The following is a 22,627-nucleotide window of genomic DNA, read 5'->3' as shown; positions in this document are numbered from 1 at the left end:
ATTAAAGGAATGACAAGTGCACAAATCTGCACAAATTATAACAATATCTAAATTATAACTAACACAATATTTGATTGCCTAATATCCCTTAATAGAATATTTGGCATAGTTTAACACTCTCACTCAAGTTGGTGCATGATATCACACATTCCCAACTTGAATAGAGACTCATTAAACAATCTTCTTGACACTCCTTTGGTGAGAACATCGACTAACTGCAACTCTGATCTTACAAAAGAAAATGAAATTATTTCAGCTTCAATCTTCTCTTTGATGAAATGTCTATCAAGTTCCACATGTTTTTCTTTATCATGTTGCACATGATTATGAGCAATTGTTATAGCCAAAGTATTGTCACAATACAAACTCATAACTTTATTTGGTTCAAATCCCAAATTTGATAACACATTTTTAATCTACAAAAGTTCACATACACCTAGTGTCATGCCTCTGAATTCTGCTTCAGCACTAGATCTTGCTACTACAGGCTGTTTTTTACTCCTTCGGGTTACAAGATTCCCTCCTATAAAAGTAAAGTATCCAGAGGTAGATCTTCTATCATCTTTTGAACCTTCCCAATCTGCATCAGTGTACCATTCTACCTTTAAGTTTCCATGATTTGAGAACAAAATTCCTTTACCGGGAGCGGACTTCAAATATCTCAAAATCCTCCCAACAACATCCATACGAAGCTTTCGTGGGTCATGCATAAATTGACTAACAACATTCACTGCATAGGTGATATCTGGAAGTGTATGGCACAAATAAATTATTTTTCCTACCAGCCTTTGGTATCTTCCTCTGTCTATGCTTGCTAAATTTGAGCATTGAAAGAGTTTATAATTTTGTTCAATTGGTGTATCAGTTGGTTTACTTCCAAGCAACCCAGTTTTCTATGGTAAATCAATAGTATATTTTCTTTGGCAAAGAAAAATACCATGTTTTGATCTAACTACTTCAACACCCAAAAAATATTTGAGGTTTCCAACTTGTTTCATCTCAAATTCAGATGCAAGGTATTGTTGTAAACTAGAAATCTCATATTAGTCATTTCCTGTAATAATCATGTCATCTACATATATAATCAAAGCTGTAATTTTTCCTTTTCCTCTCTTAAAAAATAAGGTGTGATTAGAGTTACTTGCTTTATAGCCAAAAGCCTTCATAGACTTGGTAAACCTTTCAAACCATGCTCTTCGGGATTGTTTTAATCCATATAGAGCCTTCTTTAATTTGCAAATCTTCGTTCCAGTTGAATCTGTCATGCCTGGTGGAGAATCCTTATAAATTTCTTCTGAAATTTCTCCATGTAGGAAAGCATTTTTCACATCAAATTGTAGAAGAGACCAATCTTGGTTTGCAGCTAGCGACAAAAGTATTCTCATAGTATTAAGCTTGGCTACCGGTGCGAACGTCTCTTGGTAATCTACACCATAAGACTGAGTGTAACCTTTAGCCATAAGCCGTGCTTTATACCTCTCAATAGTTCCATCAGCTTTATGCTTAATTGTAAAGACCCATTTGTAGCCACAGTTTTCTTCCCTCTTGGTAAGGACACAAGATCCCAAGTGTTTTTTTTTTCAAAAGTTGTCATCTCCTCAACCATTGCTTTGGTCCATCTAGGATCTACCTAAGCTTCCTGTATATTACTAGGAATGGAAATTGAAGATAATTGAGATACAAATGATACATATGACTGGGATAACCTGTAAGATGACACATATTTACTAATGGGACATTTAACTTTGACTTGGAGGTCTGGTTCATATTTAGCTGGAGGTTGACCACGGTTAGAACAAGGTGGAAGAATATATTGAACAATAATAGACTCAGTGTTTGGTGTGCTTGTGGTCTCACGCAGGCAATAATCAATTTCATGATCAATTTCATCTAAATTAGTATTATCAGAGATAGGATCAGAAGGTACCTCTGAAGAGTCAAGTTGAACCTATGGAGAAGATTGAGCCAATTGGTTATTATCAGAATACGCTGCATTATCCAAAAAACAAGGGTTCATATTTAGGACTGACTCACTTCCATGAAACCCTAAGAGAGAAAAGTTCAAAACATGAAAAATGAAGTGTGACTATGAGAGCATAGAGTGTGTCTCGGCAATTCCTCTCCAAATACCTAGAGTTGCCTTCCAAATGGGGTCCACAATCAATTAAAAACCCTAACCTAAAAGGCACATGTCCTACATATGGGTTTTTTACAAAATTGCCCCTAAAATGGTCCAAAACACCTAATTCTAATTAAGGACTTCTAGAAAACGAAATTACAACTTTAATTAAAATCTAAATGACTGAATGTTGAGCCTTTGAATGTGTCACGCCATGCCCCAATGTTCCANATGATGTTTCCACAACTTCCCTGCAACCAAAAATGCATTTTATCAGCTCAGAAAATCNAAATTAGCACAATTATGAATTTCCGACCAAATTAAGCAGAATTCGGAAAACGGGGAAATAACAGACAATTAAACACAATTCCCTGGTTTATTTAAGTGCAATAAACTAAATATAATTCAAGAAATAATGACTCATCAGTCTATATAATGTTTTATTTAGTAGATTTATTCCATTAGATGATGAGATGCTAAAAATTGTAATATATATATATATATATATATATATATATATATATATTCAAAAATAAAATACATAAAAAGGTTACTTTAATTTTTTAATTTAAAAATAACTATTTATTTGAGAATGTTAGATAAAAAATACACTTTTGACATGTTATTGCTTAAGCTATCCCTCAAGTCACCAACGAACATAAAAATCTCCAAATTATTAATCGAGTAATAAATGGAAAACAAATAAGTATTCTCCTTAAAACCATGTCATAATCAACTAATTAGGAACTTAAAATTTATTGGGCTATTAGATCAACAATTACATGATATTAGAAAGATCAAAATTTAAAGGGTTAAATATGTTTTTAGTCCCTGAAGTTTCACTGATTTTTGGTTTTAGTCCCTCCATCAAACATTGATGGCATTTCGTGCTCCTAGTATTAAAATATGTGATTTTAATCCTTAAGAATGGATGGCGTCAACTTCGGGTTAACGGTAGTGCCACGTATTTTGCCAATACTCTTCTCTTTCTGCCAGATAAGTCACCAACACGTTCGAACCCATTGGAGGTGTTGCTGGCGATACGGGTCGCCACCGCATGGACTTTGCCGTCTCACCCACCACTCGAACAGCCACCACGTCGCTGTCCACGGTGTTGCCGATACTTGTGCTGAAAAAGCCACCGCCGTTCATGGCGGATCACCACCACTTTGCCCCTTCTCTTTCGCGCGAGAGGAAGACACATTCACCTCTGCAATTTCATAATATACAAAAATTTATGGCACCAAATACCAAATTTGAAACAGATTGCAGAGTTTCGTTGTGATAAAGATTTGAAAGAGGAATGTCATTGTCGGTGGAATCAAGCAAACCCACTGCAACAGGAATGAACATGGGTTCCTTAACTGCTTGTCCTGGAGTAGGTGGTATCTCTTGGCAGCAAATGAGACCTTCAAAAAACGTAGAAATCACGAAACCCCGCACGAATGCCATGGACCACCTGACGCATCCATCAACAAATGACGTCTTCTCCTGCACGTTTCTGAACCCAGTAATCAGAGGAAATCGCAAGTGCGATTCAGCCATTCTTCTCACGCCCTTCAGCGTCGTAGTACCCTAGCCCCGCGTTTTCCATTCGAAAGCCCTAAATCAGAATTGTGATACCTGCAAAACCCCAATCATTCGTGAAACTTCTCCAATCTACAACACGCGTTGGCGGCTGTGGCTTGCGTCTCGAACAACTGGGCTCACTCCAGACGGAGATTGACGACGGGGGCGCCGACATCTTGGCCGGTGACGGCGACATCTTGGCCATCGATTGACGGTGGTTGGTCTTGCCGGCGATAAGAACACACATTCCAGGGATATTTTCTCTCGCGCACGAGGAGTCCAAATGTTAAAAAACAACAACGTGGCACATAGTGCACAGTGAACCTGGTAGAGCTGTTAGCCACCTCACCAAAAAATTAACACCATCCAATTTTAGGAATTAAATATACATGTTTCCATATTAGGAGGACGAAATGCTATCATTGATGGAGGAACTAAAACTAAAAATCAGTGAAACTTCAGGGACTAAAAGCATATTTAACCCAAATTTAAATTCATTATTAAACGATGAAAAAAAAAACAATTGAGTTTTTTTTCAAATTTTAAATTTAACAACAAAATTGAAAATAAGAAATGTGACGTTAACATGTTTTCCCAAGGATAAAAAAATATGCCGTCATCCAACAATCAAGGTGTTTCTTTCTGCACCCCTGTATCTTCCACTGCACCCATAATGACATGTAAAAGACAAAAAGACCTCCCTATCTTTTCGCATTCAATATATTCGCACTCTTGCCACAATATAACACAAATAATATATATAACCGTCTGAATTACTCATTCTTTTAACCCATAAGATATAATTTTTCTTTTGTTACACACATACTAAAGTAGTAAGAAATAATAAAAAAAGGAATGATACTCATTCTTTGTAACCAATTTGAATCTATAATAGTTTATTTTCTTTATTATTTATTTTTTAACATTTTTTTCTTATTTTGAATTGTTATTGTCTATTTTAATTCATTAAGAGTTTTTCTTTCATTGACGCTTCGCAATATTCCAGTCTCTAGTAATTTCTAAATTGTCTAGTTTTTTTTTTCATAAAATCGTTTTAAATTTTTGAACCAATTTTTTATATTCCTTTTAAACTTTTGCCATTTTAATTCAATGTATGAGGTTATATTTTAACGTGTTTTAAGATAGAGTGTACTTTAACAAAATTATTGTGAAACATTTTTTGTTTTTATTTGTTCAATGGATGTATTAAAGAATGTTGTTTAATAATTTTTTTAAAGTCTTTTTTATTATCTAACAATTCAACTTATGTTTATTTGAATCGTATTTTCATATTATAATTAAATATTTAACTTAAGTTGATTTTATAAATATAATTAGTATTTTTGAATAAATATTTACTTTTTAATCATTCTTATATTATAGATTAACTTTTTTACATACTTAAGTTTTGAAGATTATTTGAGGTAGATCTTTTCTTTCATAAAAAAAAAAACCCATTTCCAAACAAAACAAGTAATTAAACTATTGTTAAAATTTTGCCACCTGTCTCTAGAGTCATTCAACATCTAGGTAAGAATTTTTTTTTTATTAAATCATTTTATTTAATATATTTTTGATAAAAACATTGCAAAAAATATTTTACTATATTTAAATTGGAAAATATGTTTGATTATTAACCTAAAAAAAAATACAAAATTTAATTTTTTATTAATTAAATTATTTTTACATTCCTTGAAATTTTATGGAAAACGCGCCTATCTAAAAATGCTAAATAAACAAAACAAGAAAACTACTATTTAACATTACATCAAACATTGTGTATGATTTAAAAAAAAATTGAGATGATTAGAAATATTATAAAATATAGATGTTTATTCTCGAACTATTCAACTATTTAACTTATTTAACTTAATTAAATGTAGTTAAGTTTTATTTATGATAAAATTAAGGAAAAAGTTTTTTTAATAAATAACTTTTTTTTGACAACTTTTTTATAACGCAAATATGATAGTTTGTGATTGGTCTGTTTCAAATAAATTTTTTTAAACAAATTTAAACAAACCAATAAAATGATGACATATGTCTTATTGTCAAAAAGTTATTAAAAATTATTGTTAAAATATCATCATCCTAAAATTAAAGTCATTCTAACTCAAGCTAACCTACTTTTGTAATGATTGGTTGTTGAGTTTAACACAAGAAACATGTACACATGGTTATATTTGTGTCTGTGTTATGGAAAAGTTATTTTATGTTTTTTTTTTTTCATGTCTTGAATTATTTTTGACAAATTTACTATGTCTTACTTGTTAACTTGCTTCGAGTCTTAATTAAATCTATAAATATTGTACTATTTTTTTAATTATGATGACACTTAAAAGTTACAATAAAATTACATATACTTTTTTTTAATGTAATGTAACCCATTTGACCAATACAATCCAACACCTTCAGGAATGAATTGGATTAAATCGAATTTAACACGAAAAAAAAAAACAACCTAACCCAACTAAATATTTTGTAGTACGTTGAGTAATAAAATTATTAAAATCTCATTCAACTCAACCCACAAACATTCATAACAAAATATTCTTTTATATCTTTAACTAGTTATTACTTTCCATTGTAATTGAGAAATATTTTGATTTTTTTCTATTGATCTCTGACCGAACTAAAGCATTTCATTTATGCTTTATCTGCGTGGTGGAAAAAAAAAATAAAGAGGAAGAATTAAAAAATAAAAATAAAAAATATAAGCAATGTATTATTTACATGAGAAACGTATAAAAATGAGAGAAAATATCTATTGATTTAGATAAATGAAAACAAAAAAAATGTACATAACATCCTTATACACGCTGAGATATTTTATATTCTTTATTATTTTAAATAAAACATATTTAATATATATATATATATTATTAATTTTACAATGTTTACTTTTGCTTAAAATATTTTTTAAATGTAATATATTTTAAACTTAAATGCATTTAAAATTTATTGGGAACAAAATCTTCACATTATCTGACATGCTAGGAGGATCATGTGAGATCATTTATTTCAGGTAAACAATAAATATTGATTGAAACATAAATATTTCAGGTAAACAATAAATACTGATTGCATATATATGAATAAGAAAGAAAAGTAAAAGAGTTTTACAAGAGTAAAATTAAAGAACAAATCAATTATATAGTAAAAGTGAAAATATAAATTATATTCAAATACTTGCGAAGTATATATTAGTTCATACTCAGTAGGATACTATAGTAAAAGAGATAAAAAAATGAATTAAACTTAAAGAGAGTTGAGAATTTTGGAAGAAAAAGAGAGTTATAATCTGAGAATGCATGCAAATAAGAGATGTAAAGGAAAAAAAAAAAGAAAAGAAAGAGAGAGAGGAGATTCATAATTTCACAATTAATTTGATGAAAAAGCTAATTAAATTGATTTTAAAATTTATTTTCTATTTCCTTATGAAATGAGATTATATGTATTTTTTTTCATTTAATAATAATACGAATTTTAACTATTTATACATTTAATCTGATTACATATTGAAGTCATTTTTCTTTTATTAAAACCCGCGGTATTTACATATACCTACAAAAAGTTAAAAAAAAATATATATTATGCATTTTTTAAATTAAATTTAAATAAAATAAAAATATATAATCTAATATAAAATAAATATAAATATAAATTTAATTTAATTAAATTTAATATAATAAAATATAAATTAATTTAATTTAAAAAATAAAAATTAATAATTTTTATTACTTTTTTTGTAAAAAATAGATATTCACGAGACAAATAGCTTAATACTCATACGACCTGTCTAGAAACAAATATTGAAATATTAACTATGCACGGATAATAAATATACACAAATAATAATTATCATTGTAGATTTTATTTACAAATATTCGTACTTACAATTTTTTTTTATGCTTATTCACATCTTTCACATCATAGGCCAAATAAAACAAATAAATAGAATCCATTATTCTTTGAAAAGGAAGTTCCAAAACATTCTGTAAGTAACACCAACCCGCATGCCCAATAAAAATGTTAAATTAAAAACTTTACGACAGGATTCAAAGACTTGTATTTTAATGTTGTCTATCACACATCACTCACATGCAAAGGTCAATAGAATCATTCCGACAACACAAAAAGAATAAATAAGTATAGTAATATATTTTTAGTAACAAAAATGCTATGATTATCTTGGCATACGAGAACTACAAAATTATGAGTTTTTAAAACCATGTTGGCACATACACAGCTTTTCATTTTTCACCTCTGCATCATAAAACAACCTTTGAACTTTCCAAAAAGCTGAAAAAAGAGAGATAAGAAAACGATGGGCGCTTGCTTTCGTTCGGTATTTACTTATTATAATATAAATAAGTATAATCTTTTGTTACTTTTTATAAATTAATTAAAAAGAAGATAAACGAATTAAATAGCATGCATCTTCTTTGGATGTACGACCCGTATAATCATACCATACTTTTGTTTTCCTATCACTTGTTTTCTTCTAATTAATTAATGCAGAGACTAATATATAATAATGAATTATTTAATTACTATACTAACTCATCGGATTTATATATAATAAAAAGTACACGTCCAAAGAAGAAGTCAAAATCCTTTTAACAAAGCATATTTGTCCCACAGAGTATCATTTTCTTACTTTTATAATAAAAAATAATAGAATTTAATATTTTTATATTGTCAATATTAAAAAACTATTTAGTCAATTAATGGATAATTATATATTAATTAAAGATAAAAGATATTACTATAGATAAACATTGCTTTCTTTATGGGTATATAAGATACTTGATGAAAATAAATTTTGAAAAGTGATGAAGCGGCATGAAAGATACCCTTCAACTAAAGCGGAATGAAAGGAAGCAAAAACAGTGTCAAAACGAGTAGAACACGCGTCGTTTGACGTTTAAAAATGATAAATCTCTCAGGGTTACTGTTGGTCGGTTTTTTATTTTTATTTTTAAAATTTTGTAGTTGGTTGTTTTTGTTGTAATTCCCCAATAATCCTCTCCATTGCCGAATTAACCTTTTTTCAATAGAACGGACCGAACACGGCAAAACCACTACACCTTTACGCCAAAGCACCGAAACGAGTCGCATCGAGCTTCATTGAGCTGTGCTGGATCTGTTGCTACTATTTCTTTGATTCTTTATGTTGAATTGAACTGGTTAGGCTACTGAATTAATGGATCCGAGAGGTTTAGTGATATTGGTGGCGATTCTAGTTGCGGAAACGAGTTGCGTTGCCGACGGAACTTTAGTGTTTCCGGTGGAGCGTCACAAAAGGAGTTTAAGCGCTATCAAAGCTCACGATGCTCAACGTCGAGGTCGAATTCTCTCCGCCGTGGATCTCAACCTTGGCGGCAATGGTGTCCCTACTCGGACTGGGTTCGTTTCTTTTGCTTCTTTATTACAAGTGCTTTAACTGGATGAATATTTGTTTGTATGGGATTAAAATTCGTAGGAACTGAATATTTTTTAGATTCAGAATGAATGTCTTTAATTTTACTATATGGTTTTTTCTAAATTCAAACATATGGTCTCTCAAGAAAATGAACTATACGGTTAAAGATAATAATAATACAAGGAAAATAGAGTGAGATAGTTGATAAGATTTTTTTTTTCTCCTAGTTTGTTGTGGGGTAGTGTTTGAATATACGTTATAAGGACAGAATGTGGCGAATTTTTAGAACTTGTGACTTGTAAGTGGGGAATTCTGATTTGTGGTATAGGAGTAGGTTTAATTATTATGATTTTTGAATGAGGTAGCAGCGGTTTTCTTTATTTTCGTGCTTATGTTGTTGTTTATTTGGTTTAGTCTGTATTATACAAAACTTGGGCTTGGCTCTCCTCCGAAGGATTATTATGTGCAAGTTGACACAGGAAGTGACATTCTGTGGGTGAATTGCGTAGAGTGTTCGAGATGTCCCAGGAAAAGTGATCTCGGTGTACGTATCTATGTTTTAAACTTTTTCCTCAGTTTGCAGATTCAAATTCTGAATCGATGACTTTTGATCCCTTGTTGAATTTCCTATATTTGTGGTTGTTGCAACAGATAGAATTGACTCTTTATGACCCAAAGAGCTCTGAAACTGCAGAGCTGATTTCTTGTGACCAAGACTTTTGTGCTGCCACGTATGATGGTCCAATGCCTGGGTGCAAGTCTGAAATTCCATGCCCCTACAGCATAACTTATGGAGACGGAAGTGCAACTTCTGGATACTATGTCCAGGATTATCTTACTTATAACCGTGTCAATGGAAATCTTCGTACTACGCCACAAAATAGCAGTATCATTTTTGGGTGAGAATAATTACGATTACTAAGTACCAATGTTTTAACTTCTCAATAAGTCTCTTTATTGTTGTCTTGTTATGATAGTTTTTAGGCCGATCATGTCTGGTGTTCAATCAGAGCAGGGGTTTCTATGAGAGAACTATCTTGGTTCTGAACACAATTTCCATTCGTTTCAGTCATCTATTTCTGGTTATGTGAAAAGTTTGTACTCAAGTAGGAAGTTTCACTGTACTATTTTTAATTAGAAATATTCAGGTTAATAAGTTCGTAGGTTGATATAGATTAAAGAAAAATGTTGCCATTTCAACTTTTTCTCCTGTTTATATTTCTATGGTTAATCTTTTGGTGACAGGTGTGGCGCTGTACAATCTGGGACATTGGGTTCATCTTCTGAACAAGCCCTTGACGGAATAATGGGTTTTGGACAAGCAAATTCTTCTGTACTTTCTCAGCTTGCTGCATCTGGAAAGGTGAAAAAAATATTTTCACATTGCCTTGACAATATAAGTGGTGGTGGAATATTTGCCATCGGGGAAGTGGTGGAACCAAAAGTCAGTACAACTCCATTGGTACCAAGAATGTATGTACGGTAACTTAGTGTTTCACTCATACTATTATATTGGTTATGATATAACTCTAAGGGTAAATTTGATGGTCACGCAATATTGGAGCTACTAATAATGAATTGTCTTATGAATAACTTCTTGTGAATACAACATTCACACCAATGATATCTAATAGATTTTTATTGGTACATTTCTATCAATTTTATTGCTTTACGTCAATGTCATTAGCGCAGGAGTATTGAGCAGTACCTTTTCAAACTTTGTCTTTTATTGCCCCTTTTGGATCCTTCTGGGATCATTTTAACAAATTTTTAATAATAATTGGCATGTAGGAAATTCCATCTCACTACTAGTATTTATGTGTGTGATAAGGCCTTCCTTCTGTTTATGTTGTTTTTATGGCTTTCAGTTTTCTGAAAGTATATTCATCTGAGGCCTCTAGTTTGAGTTGTGAAATGTTTTTTCAAGTACTTGCAATATATAATGTTTTGATATTCAGATCTTGAGTTAAGAAAGTTATGCCGTAACTGTTATCTTTTGACCATTATAGGGCACACTATAACGTGGTTTTGAAGACTATCGAGGTTGATACAGATACACTACAGCTTCCCTCAGATATATTTGAATCTGGAAATGGGAGGGGGACAATAATAGATAGTGGAACAACCTTGGCTTATCTTCCTGGCTTAGTTTATGACCAACTGATGCAAAAGGTAAGTGTATCTATAAAGGTTTAACTGAATTAATATTTCCACTTGAGTATTAATTAATGTTCTTTATGATAGGTTTTGACCCGGCAGCCTGGACTGAAATTATATCTTGTTGAACAACAATTTAGTTGTTTTCAGTATGCTGGAAAGTATGACTCTTATCTTTGTGACATTCTTTTATTTAAAATTTACATTTATCTTTTATACTGGAACAAGTATTGGTTTATTCCTCGTTGTTTTTAACCGACATACAATATTGCATAACTTATCTGAGATACTTTAGGTTTATTTTCTTGGTTGTTTAGTTCATAGGGTTTGATGTGTCAACTTCATATTTCTATTTAAATGTATCTTCTTAAATATCCATCCATGAGTGTTTGAGAATGTCCGGCAATCCAATATTCTGAAAACTGAAGGAGGAAAAAGATTGTGATAAAATAAAGGAAACAAGGCAGTAGTAATAAAATTTGTGCGCTTTAGCAAGGATGGTGCTTTGACATACGTTGACCTTTTGACTTTAAAATTACCGATTAGCTTCTTAATGAAGCGAATGTATTGTGTGACTTTTGTTACAGAAAAATGTATGACAATTACCTTAACGGGTCCTTTGAATTTTGTTTTGGGGTTTTTATTATTTGCCCTTTTTCTTTGTTTCTGAAGGGAGCTGTTGAGTAGGTTGGATATTTATGTATAAAGAATCTCATGTTTGACTATTTAGGTACAAAAGAAGTATATAAACCTTTTGTTGATACCTTACAAGTAACTATATTTCAAAAGAATAGTCTATTTTTAAAATGTTTTTATTTATTTATTTTTATTTATTTTTTATTTTTTTAAATAGTAACTTGGTATTCATTGTTCAAATGCTGTTTGGGTAATTAAAATGCATTTCTCTGTTTGACAATTCAATTTCATTAGTTCACGAAGGCAACAAATGCACCATAAGTGTCTAGCATATGCGGCCCATATTTTATTGATTGTTGTAATCTTGCAGTGTTGATCGTGGATTTCCAGTTGTCAAGTTTCATTTTGAGGATTCTCTTTCTCTGACAGTTTATCCTCACGACTACCTGTTTAAGTTTAATGTGAGTAGGAACATCATTTCATTGTAAATGTACCCAGCTTCTTATTTGTGAAGCTTTGTCTGCTAGATACTCAAATACTCAAATACTCAATTGGCAAAAGGGCTTTCTAATCTTAAATTAACCTGTTTTCTGAACTGGTTTCTCAATTTCTTCAATGTACCTGATTCTTTCTTAGGTTTATTATACAAATTAAATTCCATATATAATTATTGAGAAATTTTTTGTATGAAAATTAAAGGTATCTATTGTTCAATTTCAACTATAATGATGGTTTAAAATTTAAATCGGCATCTCGATAATGTTACTGATATATTGTGTATCTTTTGAATCTATTTGAGTACCTTGGGTTGATAAGATCAATTGCTGGAATTTGATTATAGTGTTTCCAAATATTAATTTGTGCTTGATTGACCCCAGGAGGGTGGTATGTGGTGTATCGGCTGGCAGAAAAGTGTGTCACAAGCTAAGAATGGAAAGGACATGACCCTTCTTGGAGGTACTATTTAGAATTAAATGACACTTTATAAATTAATCCATCAACGTAGTGTATGTAGGAACAGGAATTTGCTAATTCCTAAATTCACTAAAATACTTAAAATAGGAGAAGGGAAGAAACTTTATAACAAACTACTTGTTATTATATTATATTTCTTTTGAATAAAGAAGCTCTTTATATAAGTTTCTAACTACTAAAGAAATAATGGTTTACATTCAATTATAACTATGACCATTAAAAAAGAAATTTCTTAATATAGTTTCTTATATTTAAGTTTGCTATTTTCAACACGCCCCCTCAAATTTGAATATTCTTCATTTGGTAGCTTGATTCCAAGCATTGCTCTAAACATTTCAAACAAATTGGCCTTCAATGGTTTAGTCATAATGTCTGCAACTTGTTCTTCAAACTTGCAGAATTGGAGTTCAATTTCTTCTTGCTTGATCAACTCCCTAATTTAATGATAACGAATGTCTATATGTTTGCTCCGTCCGTGGAACACAGGATTCTTCGCTAATGCCATAGCAGATTTGTTATCACATTGAATAGTCGTCGGATCAACTTGAATATCTTTTAACTCTTTTAATATTCTACGTAGCCAAACTGCTTGACATGTTGCTGATGTTGCTGCAATATATTCTGCTTCTGCTGTTGATAGAGCCACCACTTGTTGCTTTTTAGAAGACCATGATATAACTCCATTTCCCAAATAGAATACATATCCTGAGGTGCTTTTACGAGTTTCAATATCACCTGCCCAATCACTATCTGTATAACCTACTAAATTGTAGTCATTTGAGTAAGTATAAAAGATTCCATAATCTCGAGTTCCATTGAGATAATGAAGAATTCTTTTAGCTGCTTGTAAGTGTGACTGATATGGTTTTTCCATGAAACGACTTATTAGTCCAACCCCATAAATAATATCAGGTCTAGTGGATGTCAAATACCGAAGACTACCCACTATACTTTTGAAGTAGGTTGGATCCACAAATTCTCCACTACCAACTTTCTTCATCTCCATGCGTTCTGCAACTGGAGTTCGAATTGGGGAAGTTTCATCCATCTTGAATTTTTTTAAGATATCAGTGGTATATTTTCTTTGTGAAACAAAAATACGATCATTACTTTGTTGTACTTCAATGCCAAGAAAGTATGACATAAGTCCCATGTCTGTCATCTCAAATTGTTGTGTCATGGCCTTCTTGAATTGAACAAACATTTCCTCACTATTCCCATTGAATATCAGGTCATCTACATACAAACACAAGATCAAAAGTTCACCCTTTGTCTTATGTTTGATATATAATGTATGTTCATGATCACATTTATGAAAACCATCCTCCACTAGATATGTGTCAATACGAGAATACCAAGCACGTGGTGCTTGTTTTAACCCATACAAAGCCTTTTTAAGATGATAAACTTTCTTTTCATCTCCTTTCTTTATAAAGCCAAGTGATTGCTCAACATATACTTCTTCTTGAAGTACACCATTCAGAAATGCTGACTTTACATCCATTTGATAGATGTTCCATTTATTTTGTGCTGCAAGGGATAAAATCATTCGCACAATATCCATTCTTGAAACTGGTGCAAATACCTCAAAATAATCAATTCCTAGCTTTTGCTTGTAACCCTTTACTACTAATCTTGCTTTATAACGATCCACCTTACCATCGGGTTTATACTTTGTCTTGTACACCCATTTAACTCCTATCGGTTTCTTTCCAATTGGTAGGGTAGTAAGTTCCCAGGTCTTATTTTTTTTCTATTGAGTGGATCTCCTCTTTCATGGCTTGGATCCACTTTTCATCTGCTGCTGCATCTTGAAATGAAACTGGATCACAATTTGCAAACATACAAAAGTTTGCTAGAGAATCTTCATTCAAATCATTGTCATCATCATCGTCTCTTCCTAACACATAATCTTGCAATCGTGCTGGTGGCACATGTCTTCTTTGTGGACGTCCTGATGGCCTTGAATCTGTTGCTTGTGGGTAAGTATAAATTGTTGATATTGGATTGCTAATTTGAGGGAGAAGCAGAATATATTGCAGCAACATCGGCAGCATGTCAAGCAGTTTGGCTACGTAGAATATTAAAAGAGTTAAAAGATATTCAAGTTGATCCGACGACTATTCAATGTGATGACAAATCCGCTATGGCATTAGCGAAGAATCCTGTGTTTCATGGACGGAGTAAACATATAGATATTAGTTATCATTACATTAGGGAGTTGATCAAGCAAGAAGAAATTGAACTCCAATTCTGCAAGTCTGAAGAACAAGTTGCAGACATTATGACTAAACCATTGAAGGCCAATTTGTTTGAAAAGTTTAGAGCAATGCTTGGAATCAAGCTACCAAATGAAGAATATTCAAGTTTGAGGGGGCGTGTTGAAAATAGGAAACTATATTAAGAAATTTCTTTACATCCGTATATTTTTTAATGGTCATAGTTATAATTGAATGTAAACCATTATTTCTTTAGTAGAAACTTATATAAAGAGCTTCTTTATTCAAAAGAAATAATAATATAATAACAAGTAGTTTGTTATAAAGTTTCTTTCCTTCTCCTATTTTAAGTATTTTAGGAATTAGCAAATTCCTGTTCCTACATCTGATATAGAGCCAAATCAAATATTTGTGATTACATCTGCTCTAATACCAGATGTAGGAACATAAATTTGCTAATTCCTAAATTCACTAAAATACTTAAAATAGGAGAAGAGAAGAAACTTTATGACAAACTACTTGTTATTATATTATATTTCTTTTGAATAAAGAAACTCTTTATATAAGTTTCTAACTACTAAAGAAATAATGATTTACATTCAATTATAACTATGACCATTAAAAAATATATGAACGTAAAGAAATTTCTTAATATAGTTTCCTGTTTTTAAGTTTGCTATTTTCAACAGTGTAAGTTTACCGAACAAAATTTGTGCATTAAGTCAAATTCTGATTGTTAAGATATCAGGGTCATTAATTTATTATTGTGTTACTGTTATTGAGCTTCGACTTGTACTAGTAATAATATATTTGTTACAAATAGGTGTATTAGGTTAAGTATATCACATCCTATCAATAATATGTTTGTAATTGTTGGTTATCTCTTTCTATTTTCTTTCTTCCACAACCGAGAGCCCATAATTCGAACAATGGTGAGGTTTCATCTTACAGCTTTTCATCTATTCCATAATTTGTGTTGAATAAAGTACACTTTTGTAAACTTACTTTTGGACCTTTACCTTTTCTGTTGCTTTGTCTATGCAACTAAAGCTAGTTCTATTCATTTTGTAAATATTTTTTTTTTGTCAGCGTTGGATCTCAATATCATTAACTTTGGATTATTTTCAATTGCAGATATGGTGCTATCCAACAAAGTAGTGATATATGATCTTGAAAATATGGCCATTGGATGGACCGACTATAACTGTAAGTACCAAGCAGCGTCTCATAACGTTTTGTTTCCTACTTTGTTGCTGATGCATCTGTTCCTTTTTAGTTGTCCTTTAAAATAATAAAAATTATTTGATTTTTTTTAAACTTCAATGCAATATTTAGTACAATACCTTTCCGATTATGCCCAACTGCTAAATATTTTTACTCATTTGTCATAATTGTGAGAGGAATAATCATAATGGAGGTCTATTATTAAGTAAAAAACAATTGTGATATAAATTGGAGCAATAATTACATTTCGTAAGTTGTTTATAGTTGAAATCACGTAGCTTGTTTCCTTTTAGTAGTCTTTAATTTAAATTAATTTCATCATACTTAGCCGAAATCTACTCCCGTACGATATGTTTTAAAGGTTTATTTTTGGGCCCTACTTTAGGTTGAGAGAATCTTCAATCATATTTCATTTCCATCTAATTTTAAAACTTTTACCATAAGAAATTAAGTGTGCTACATGTTAGTCTGTTTTTGTTGTAAACGGATCTCTTAAAGTGACAAGATAAAAAAGTCTTACGAGGTATATTTTTTCATTAAGCAGCTTTTAGGGTTGCCCCAAGCTAATTTCAACACACCCTATTAAAATAGGAGTTTAGGTCTATGAAAATTAAATGTTTTTTTTTAAGCACCATGAGCCCTACTTTTATTTCATCTTTTCAGTTTCTAAATGTGCTAGTTCAAAATGAGTTGTTGAGAGCCTCAAAGAGTTAAAAGGTTTTTCCTAAGAGACTGATTTACATTATTAAAATATATTGAAGTGTAGCATATATTAATATTACACGAGGATGTCTTAATTTTTAAAATTAAGTGGAGTTATGTAATTCAAGCAACGGGAAAGGTTATTAATGACTATTTTTAGGTGGAGGAGAATTTAATTTACTTTTTAATGATTTTTTATCTTCTTATTAGAAATGTAAGAAAGGTTAATTAATTTTCACGAGCTTGACCAAAAGAAATTTCTTTTGTTATAGTTATCTTATCCTTATAACTCATGTTAATTTCTATTGGTTTTTGGGTTAGCTTACTTAGCATTGCGATGCTTTGTTTTTCAGGCTCTTCCAGCATTAAAGTGAAGGATGAAGCCACTGGAGCAGTGCGAACTGTGGGTGCACACGATATTTCTTCAGTTTCTACCTGTTTTATTGGAAGAATACTGACTTTCTTTTTGTTGTTAATTGCGATTCTAAACTATTAAATTAACTTGGTTTCGATATAATGGGGGTTTCATTCATTTTATTTTGTTGTACCATAATTCCTTGAATGATAAGGTGTGCAACAATGTGCTTGATATGGTATAATCAATCATTACTGGTGTAAATAGAATTCACAAAAGTGCAAATATTTTTTTAAGTTTTTTGTTAACATTTTTTGTATTGTTTTTCAGTTGATTCCTTGAATTATAATGATAATACTGAATATTTCCATTCATTCTTGTGTTAGTTAACAAAGTGCATGTTTATCAGCATCTAAAAGCAAAACAAACATTTAGTATTTGCAATCAGATTTTAAATTAGAATGGCCATAATTTTTTGGATAATGATATTTAGACAATATTTTTTTGGCAACATTTGAATATCATTTATGTATTATTCTGTGATTGGTCTATAGTGGTTTTTATGATTATTATTATTGACTGTGGAATAATTTTGGTTTAATCATATAATAACACGTAGATGATGTTTAAATACTATAAAAAAATGTTGTCTAAGTATCATTACACATTTTATTGAAGGGACAGTTGGCATAATAGAGTAGTTAAACCCTTTCATAAACACAAGCAAAGTCCGAATCATAATGGCTTTTTCTTTCTACACTCCATAATTTTTGACTGCACCACATAAATTTTAAAAGGTAACAAGTTTTCTAGAATACATGAAATTAATCTAGAATAAGTTTTCGAAATATAACTCTCAGAACGAGCTTTTCAAAATAGAATTCCAAAATAAGCTTTTCAAATATGAAACTTTATGAAACAATTTTTAGAATTAATTTATTGAAACAAGTTTTTCAAAACATGAATGCATTAAAAAATGTTCTTTCTCTTCTTCCTCTGTAATGGAGAATAGAGGTGTAGCGGCGATGACTCGGTGGCGGAGATGACAGCAATGGCAGCGGCAACCTGTGACACGGTACAGGAAAACAGGATATTTTAATTTTTTTTTAGTTAATATTGAGTGCAATTACTAATAAAAGGGTGCAAGTAGTAGAATCCCTTTATTATTACATGGCTTATTGTGTTTGAACAGTAAGGAATTAATATCCATTTTTTTCTGAAAAGAAATATAAATTAAAAAAATATAACAATAGCCCATGTGACAATATCTTTCGGACCTTCAAAATTTATTTTTATGGACATTCATTTGATACACTTAATAAGGATAAAATGATTTTAAAAGAGTAAATTTTATAATTTTTTTTAAAAAGTAAAAAATAAATAATGATAGTATCAAATAAATGTAAATGTTAAAGCATATATATAATTTTTTTTAGTTTCAAATTTTTTAAATGTTTAATCATTTCCGACATCCTTATTTATGCAGGATTGTCTCAATTTGGTCTCTGTATTCTAAATTTTCTCTACTAGGTCCTTTATTGTGAAAAATTAAATTAAATTAGACCTTGCTGTTAAGTTTGGTGGACGACGTTAAATGATTTGATGTGTGGCACGATGATGTGAGCAAGTGGTACTGGCGTGACACACATTAATAGCCTGAATTGGATTTATTTTATTTACATATTTAAAAAAGTTCACTTAAATCAAAACGCAACGTTTCTTTTTTTCTTCCCTATTGAGCCTCCGACGTACTACCTCCTACTGTTCTAAATATTTCCCATTCTTTCAGATATCAGAAAATGAATCTTCACCTTCTTCCTTTCCATTCCAACTTTCCAAACATGAAACTCACAGAGAATATCTAGTCCAAACCTGTTTTCCATCTTTGCACAACTCAAAACCCTAACACTCCAAAAATGTAATCACTGTTAACCTATCCTGTGGTGGTTGACGACAAGGACCTATGATCGACTCTGCCTCTGCCTCTTACCCCTCTTCCAAACCCCTACAATGTCAACCTCCTTCCTCGATCTCCAACCTCAATTTTTTAAAACTGATCGGAGAAGTTTAATCACAGCACAAAATCATACTCCATTTTTGTTTGCTTGGGAAACAGTATCTATGTGTAAAAGTGTTTAAGTTTAGTTGGATTTATAAAATTTGAGAGAGGGAGATAAAAAAAACAAAAATAGTCTTATTCATGCACACATTATTCAGGTCCAATGAGGGAAATAATAATTCAATGAGTCCAATGAGAGAAATAAAAGCCGAAAAGGTGGCCCACTATTGCTGGAAAATTTTCAAGTTTGAATGTAATCATGTGAAAGACAATTACAGGAGGATATGGCACCAAACGAATCCCCTTTCCTTACATTCGATTTTGTTGGAAAATGCCATCTATCTACTTTTTTTTTTCTCAATCTTATTTATATTCATATTTCTATTGCATTTTTCACTTTCTTAGGCTGTCCGAATGGAATTTCAACCCAGTAATGATTGTAATTTGGTAGACATTTGTGATTATGGTTTTGAAACATTATTTGTTAATAATTTGGAGGTAATCTTTGTCCGTTGGAATCAAATAATGAAGATTGTCTCGTATACCTTTGGAAACAATTAAAAGAAAGTTCATCTAATAAAGGAACCTTTCGAAACTTCGACCAGTGGTGTCGATGAGTTGGCGGGGAAGGGGTTGGCGTTGGGGAGGTTTGGAGGCGACGAGGGCCTTTCTCTTGGAAGAGGAGTGCGAGGTGGAGGCAGAGTCAATCATGGCCCACAGTGCGGCGTCGTTTTGATTTAAAATTATAAATTTTAAATATATAAATGAAACAAAGTCAGGTAAGATGACGAACGTATGTCACGTCAGAACGACTTCGTCATGTCATTAACTCACGTATCAATTTTTTTAACGTCGTCCAACCAACTTAACGGCAAGGTTTCAATTGATTCAATTTTTCAAAATAAAAGATCAAATTGAGAGTTTTTGAAATATGAACACCAAATTGAGACGATCCTACGTAAATAGAGATGTCGGAAATGATTAAACTTTTTTAAACTAACTTTTCACATATGTGCAGAATTTTCTCCTACTCTTTTTTGCATTTTAAATGTGCTTCAAAATAGACATTTTGAAAAGCATCATGGATGCGGATTACGTCTCGATAACACTTACATTGATATTATGGAAATTTTCATTGTGTGATACATTAAAAATTAATTACAAACCCTTGTGTTCCATAACAAAAAATTATTGAAAAACTACATTTTTATGAAGATAAATATTTCGAGCTAGGTATTCTTCTGTAATACCTATTGACAAAGTATCATATTTGTGGAATGCTTGATTACAAAATAATTATGAAAAAGGTATTTTACAAATGACTCGAGCAACATATCAGTCAACATTCTTGATTTGGTACATTTTATGAGCCATAATCCTCTTATATATAATTCTTGATTTGATAGATATCTTTCTTTATATGATGTAAAAGCCACTTGTAGATATTAAAAAAAATTGAAATACCAAAATGAATCTACATAAGTTTTGGGTCAAATATATAAAATATTCTAAAATTAAGAAATGTTACTTTTATTTTTATATGTAGAAAAAAATTGGAAGAGTCAAAATCATCCTAAAAATTAAAGAAGCTCTGCCACTAATAAGAGTGACTATGATGTTGCTCAAACGATGGTTGAATCGGTTGATTCCTAGTGTAATATTATAATTTTTTTTATTCGCGATGAGGGATACTTACTAATATTTACTACACAAACCCATTAAAAAAATAAAATATTATAACTTTATTACTTATTTAGATAACATAAATTAAGACATCGTGAGAATTTAATGTTTGTACACAAAACTATTACAAAACAAGTGTAATGAACTTTGATATAAAATATGAGAATGAATTTTGTAATATATTTTTAATGGATCAAATGTTAGTCCTTGATATAACATGCTTAATATGGATTTTGTAGAAGATTTTTGAATCACTTAGATTTATTTAAAGATTTTCACAGTCTTAAATGGTGGTTTAGAAGCAAGAATGTGAATATGATGTATAAATGATATGTGTATTGTTTAAATTGTTAGTTTATCTTTGTGTGTGGTATGTTATGTATAGTAGTCATAAGTGTCAAGATGATTAAATATGATTAGGCGTGTTAAAAAAGGCTGTTTAACCTAAAATGACTTAACTTTATGGCTCAAGTTAAAAAAAATTGATAGCACCACTTAATTTATAATTTTAAAACTCATGATGATTGATATGATTGTTAAAATAGACTATTTAACCCAAAATGACTTAACTTTATAAGTCAAGTTAAAAAAATTTGATAGCACCACTTAATTTATAATTTTAAAACTCAGTCATAATTTTGGGCCTAGATCTGTCCCATGTTAAAGCCCATGGGCCAACAAGCCATTTATATTCTAATTGAAAATTAGAAAATTATTATAACCTATCCATACAAACAAAGTATGATATAATATTCCATAATAAGATGCATTATACAATAATTTTATACATCTTAATTTAAATATCACTTTAAAGAATTGTGTTAATGTCTCTCACATGCATAATTTGTGTAATTAGAACAAGTAAAAATAAAAAAATTTAGCATCAAAGATAAACAAACCATCACATTAGCTTAAAGATACCTTAACATTGGCCCATATGGACATTGATCTAAAAGAGTTAATCTACAAAAAAAACCTAATTTTATTTAGGCTACTATTTTGAAAGTATGATGTGTTTTAATCATAAGCCATGCATGCAAGCTAGATTGTCGGAAATTGACCAAGTTTGAAGCCTATTATAAATTACTTATATTGTGAATGTAACTACACATATATGTTGTGAAAGTGTAATAATATACGACGTGTGTTATTATATATTAAGTTGCTGATGCATAGTGCAAGTATTAAATTAAAAAATTTGATCAACCAGTGATAGAAGAACATTGATATCTCAATAACATATCCAAGAGATCACTCTATTAATTAAATATTTTTATGAGATTTATGTAAGAAAAAAAATACATGTAAGAGTTTAGAAAACTGTGTTTTAAAATTAATAGAGTGTATAAAATAAGGAGACTCAATTATTTTATTGATACAAGTTTAAAGTATTAATATAATTTTTATAAACGACTTTCATGATCTTAAATCACATTATTTCTCTAAACTTTTTTTAGACTTTTTTTCTTTATTTCTAGAGTTTCTAACGGTCAGTTCATCTATT

The 22,627-nt window shown here is 30.7% G+C and overlaps 1 protein-coding gene across 1 annotated transcript; it reads left to right on the top strand.

Annotated features, from left to right (window-relative positions):
* Positions 1 to 8,573: 8,573 nt before the first annotated feature.
* Positions 8,574 to 17,659, top strand: LOC106772640 (aspartic proteinase-like protein 2). Its single transcript, XM_014659173.2, has 10 exons — positions 8,574 to 9,097; positions 9,528 to 9,657; positions 9,765 to 10,012; positions 10,359 to 10,586; positions 11,123 to 11,285; positions 11,358 to 11,431; positions 12,277 to 12,367; positions 12,785 to 12,863; positions 16,235 to 16,306; positions 17,380 to 17,659. Exons 1-10 carry the CDS (start codon positions 8,895 to 8,897, stop codon positions 17,520 to 17,522), a joined length of 1,431 nt encoding a protein of 476 aa, XP_014514659.1. The 5' UTR covers positions 8,574 to 8,894; the 3' UTR covers positions 17,523 to 17,659.
* The last annotated feature ends 4,968 nt before the right edge of the window (positions 17,660 to 22,627 follow it).

This window comes from Vigna radiata, chromosome 8 (assembly GCF_000741045.1).
Source record: "Vigna radiata var. radiata cultivar VC1973A chromosome 8, Vradiata_ver6, whole genome shotgun sequence".
NCBI lineage: Eukaryota > Viridiplantae > Streptophyta > Magnoliopsida > Fabales > Fabaceae > Vigna > Vigna radiata.
Note: the sequence above shows the minus strand (reverse complement) of the source record. Positions and strands in the feature narration are given on the sequence as shown.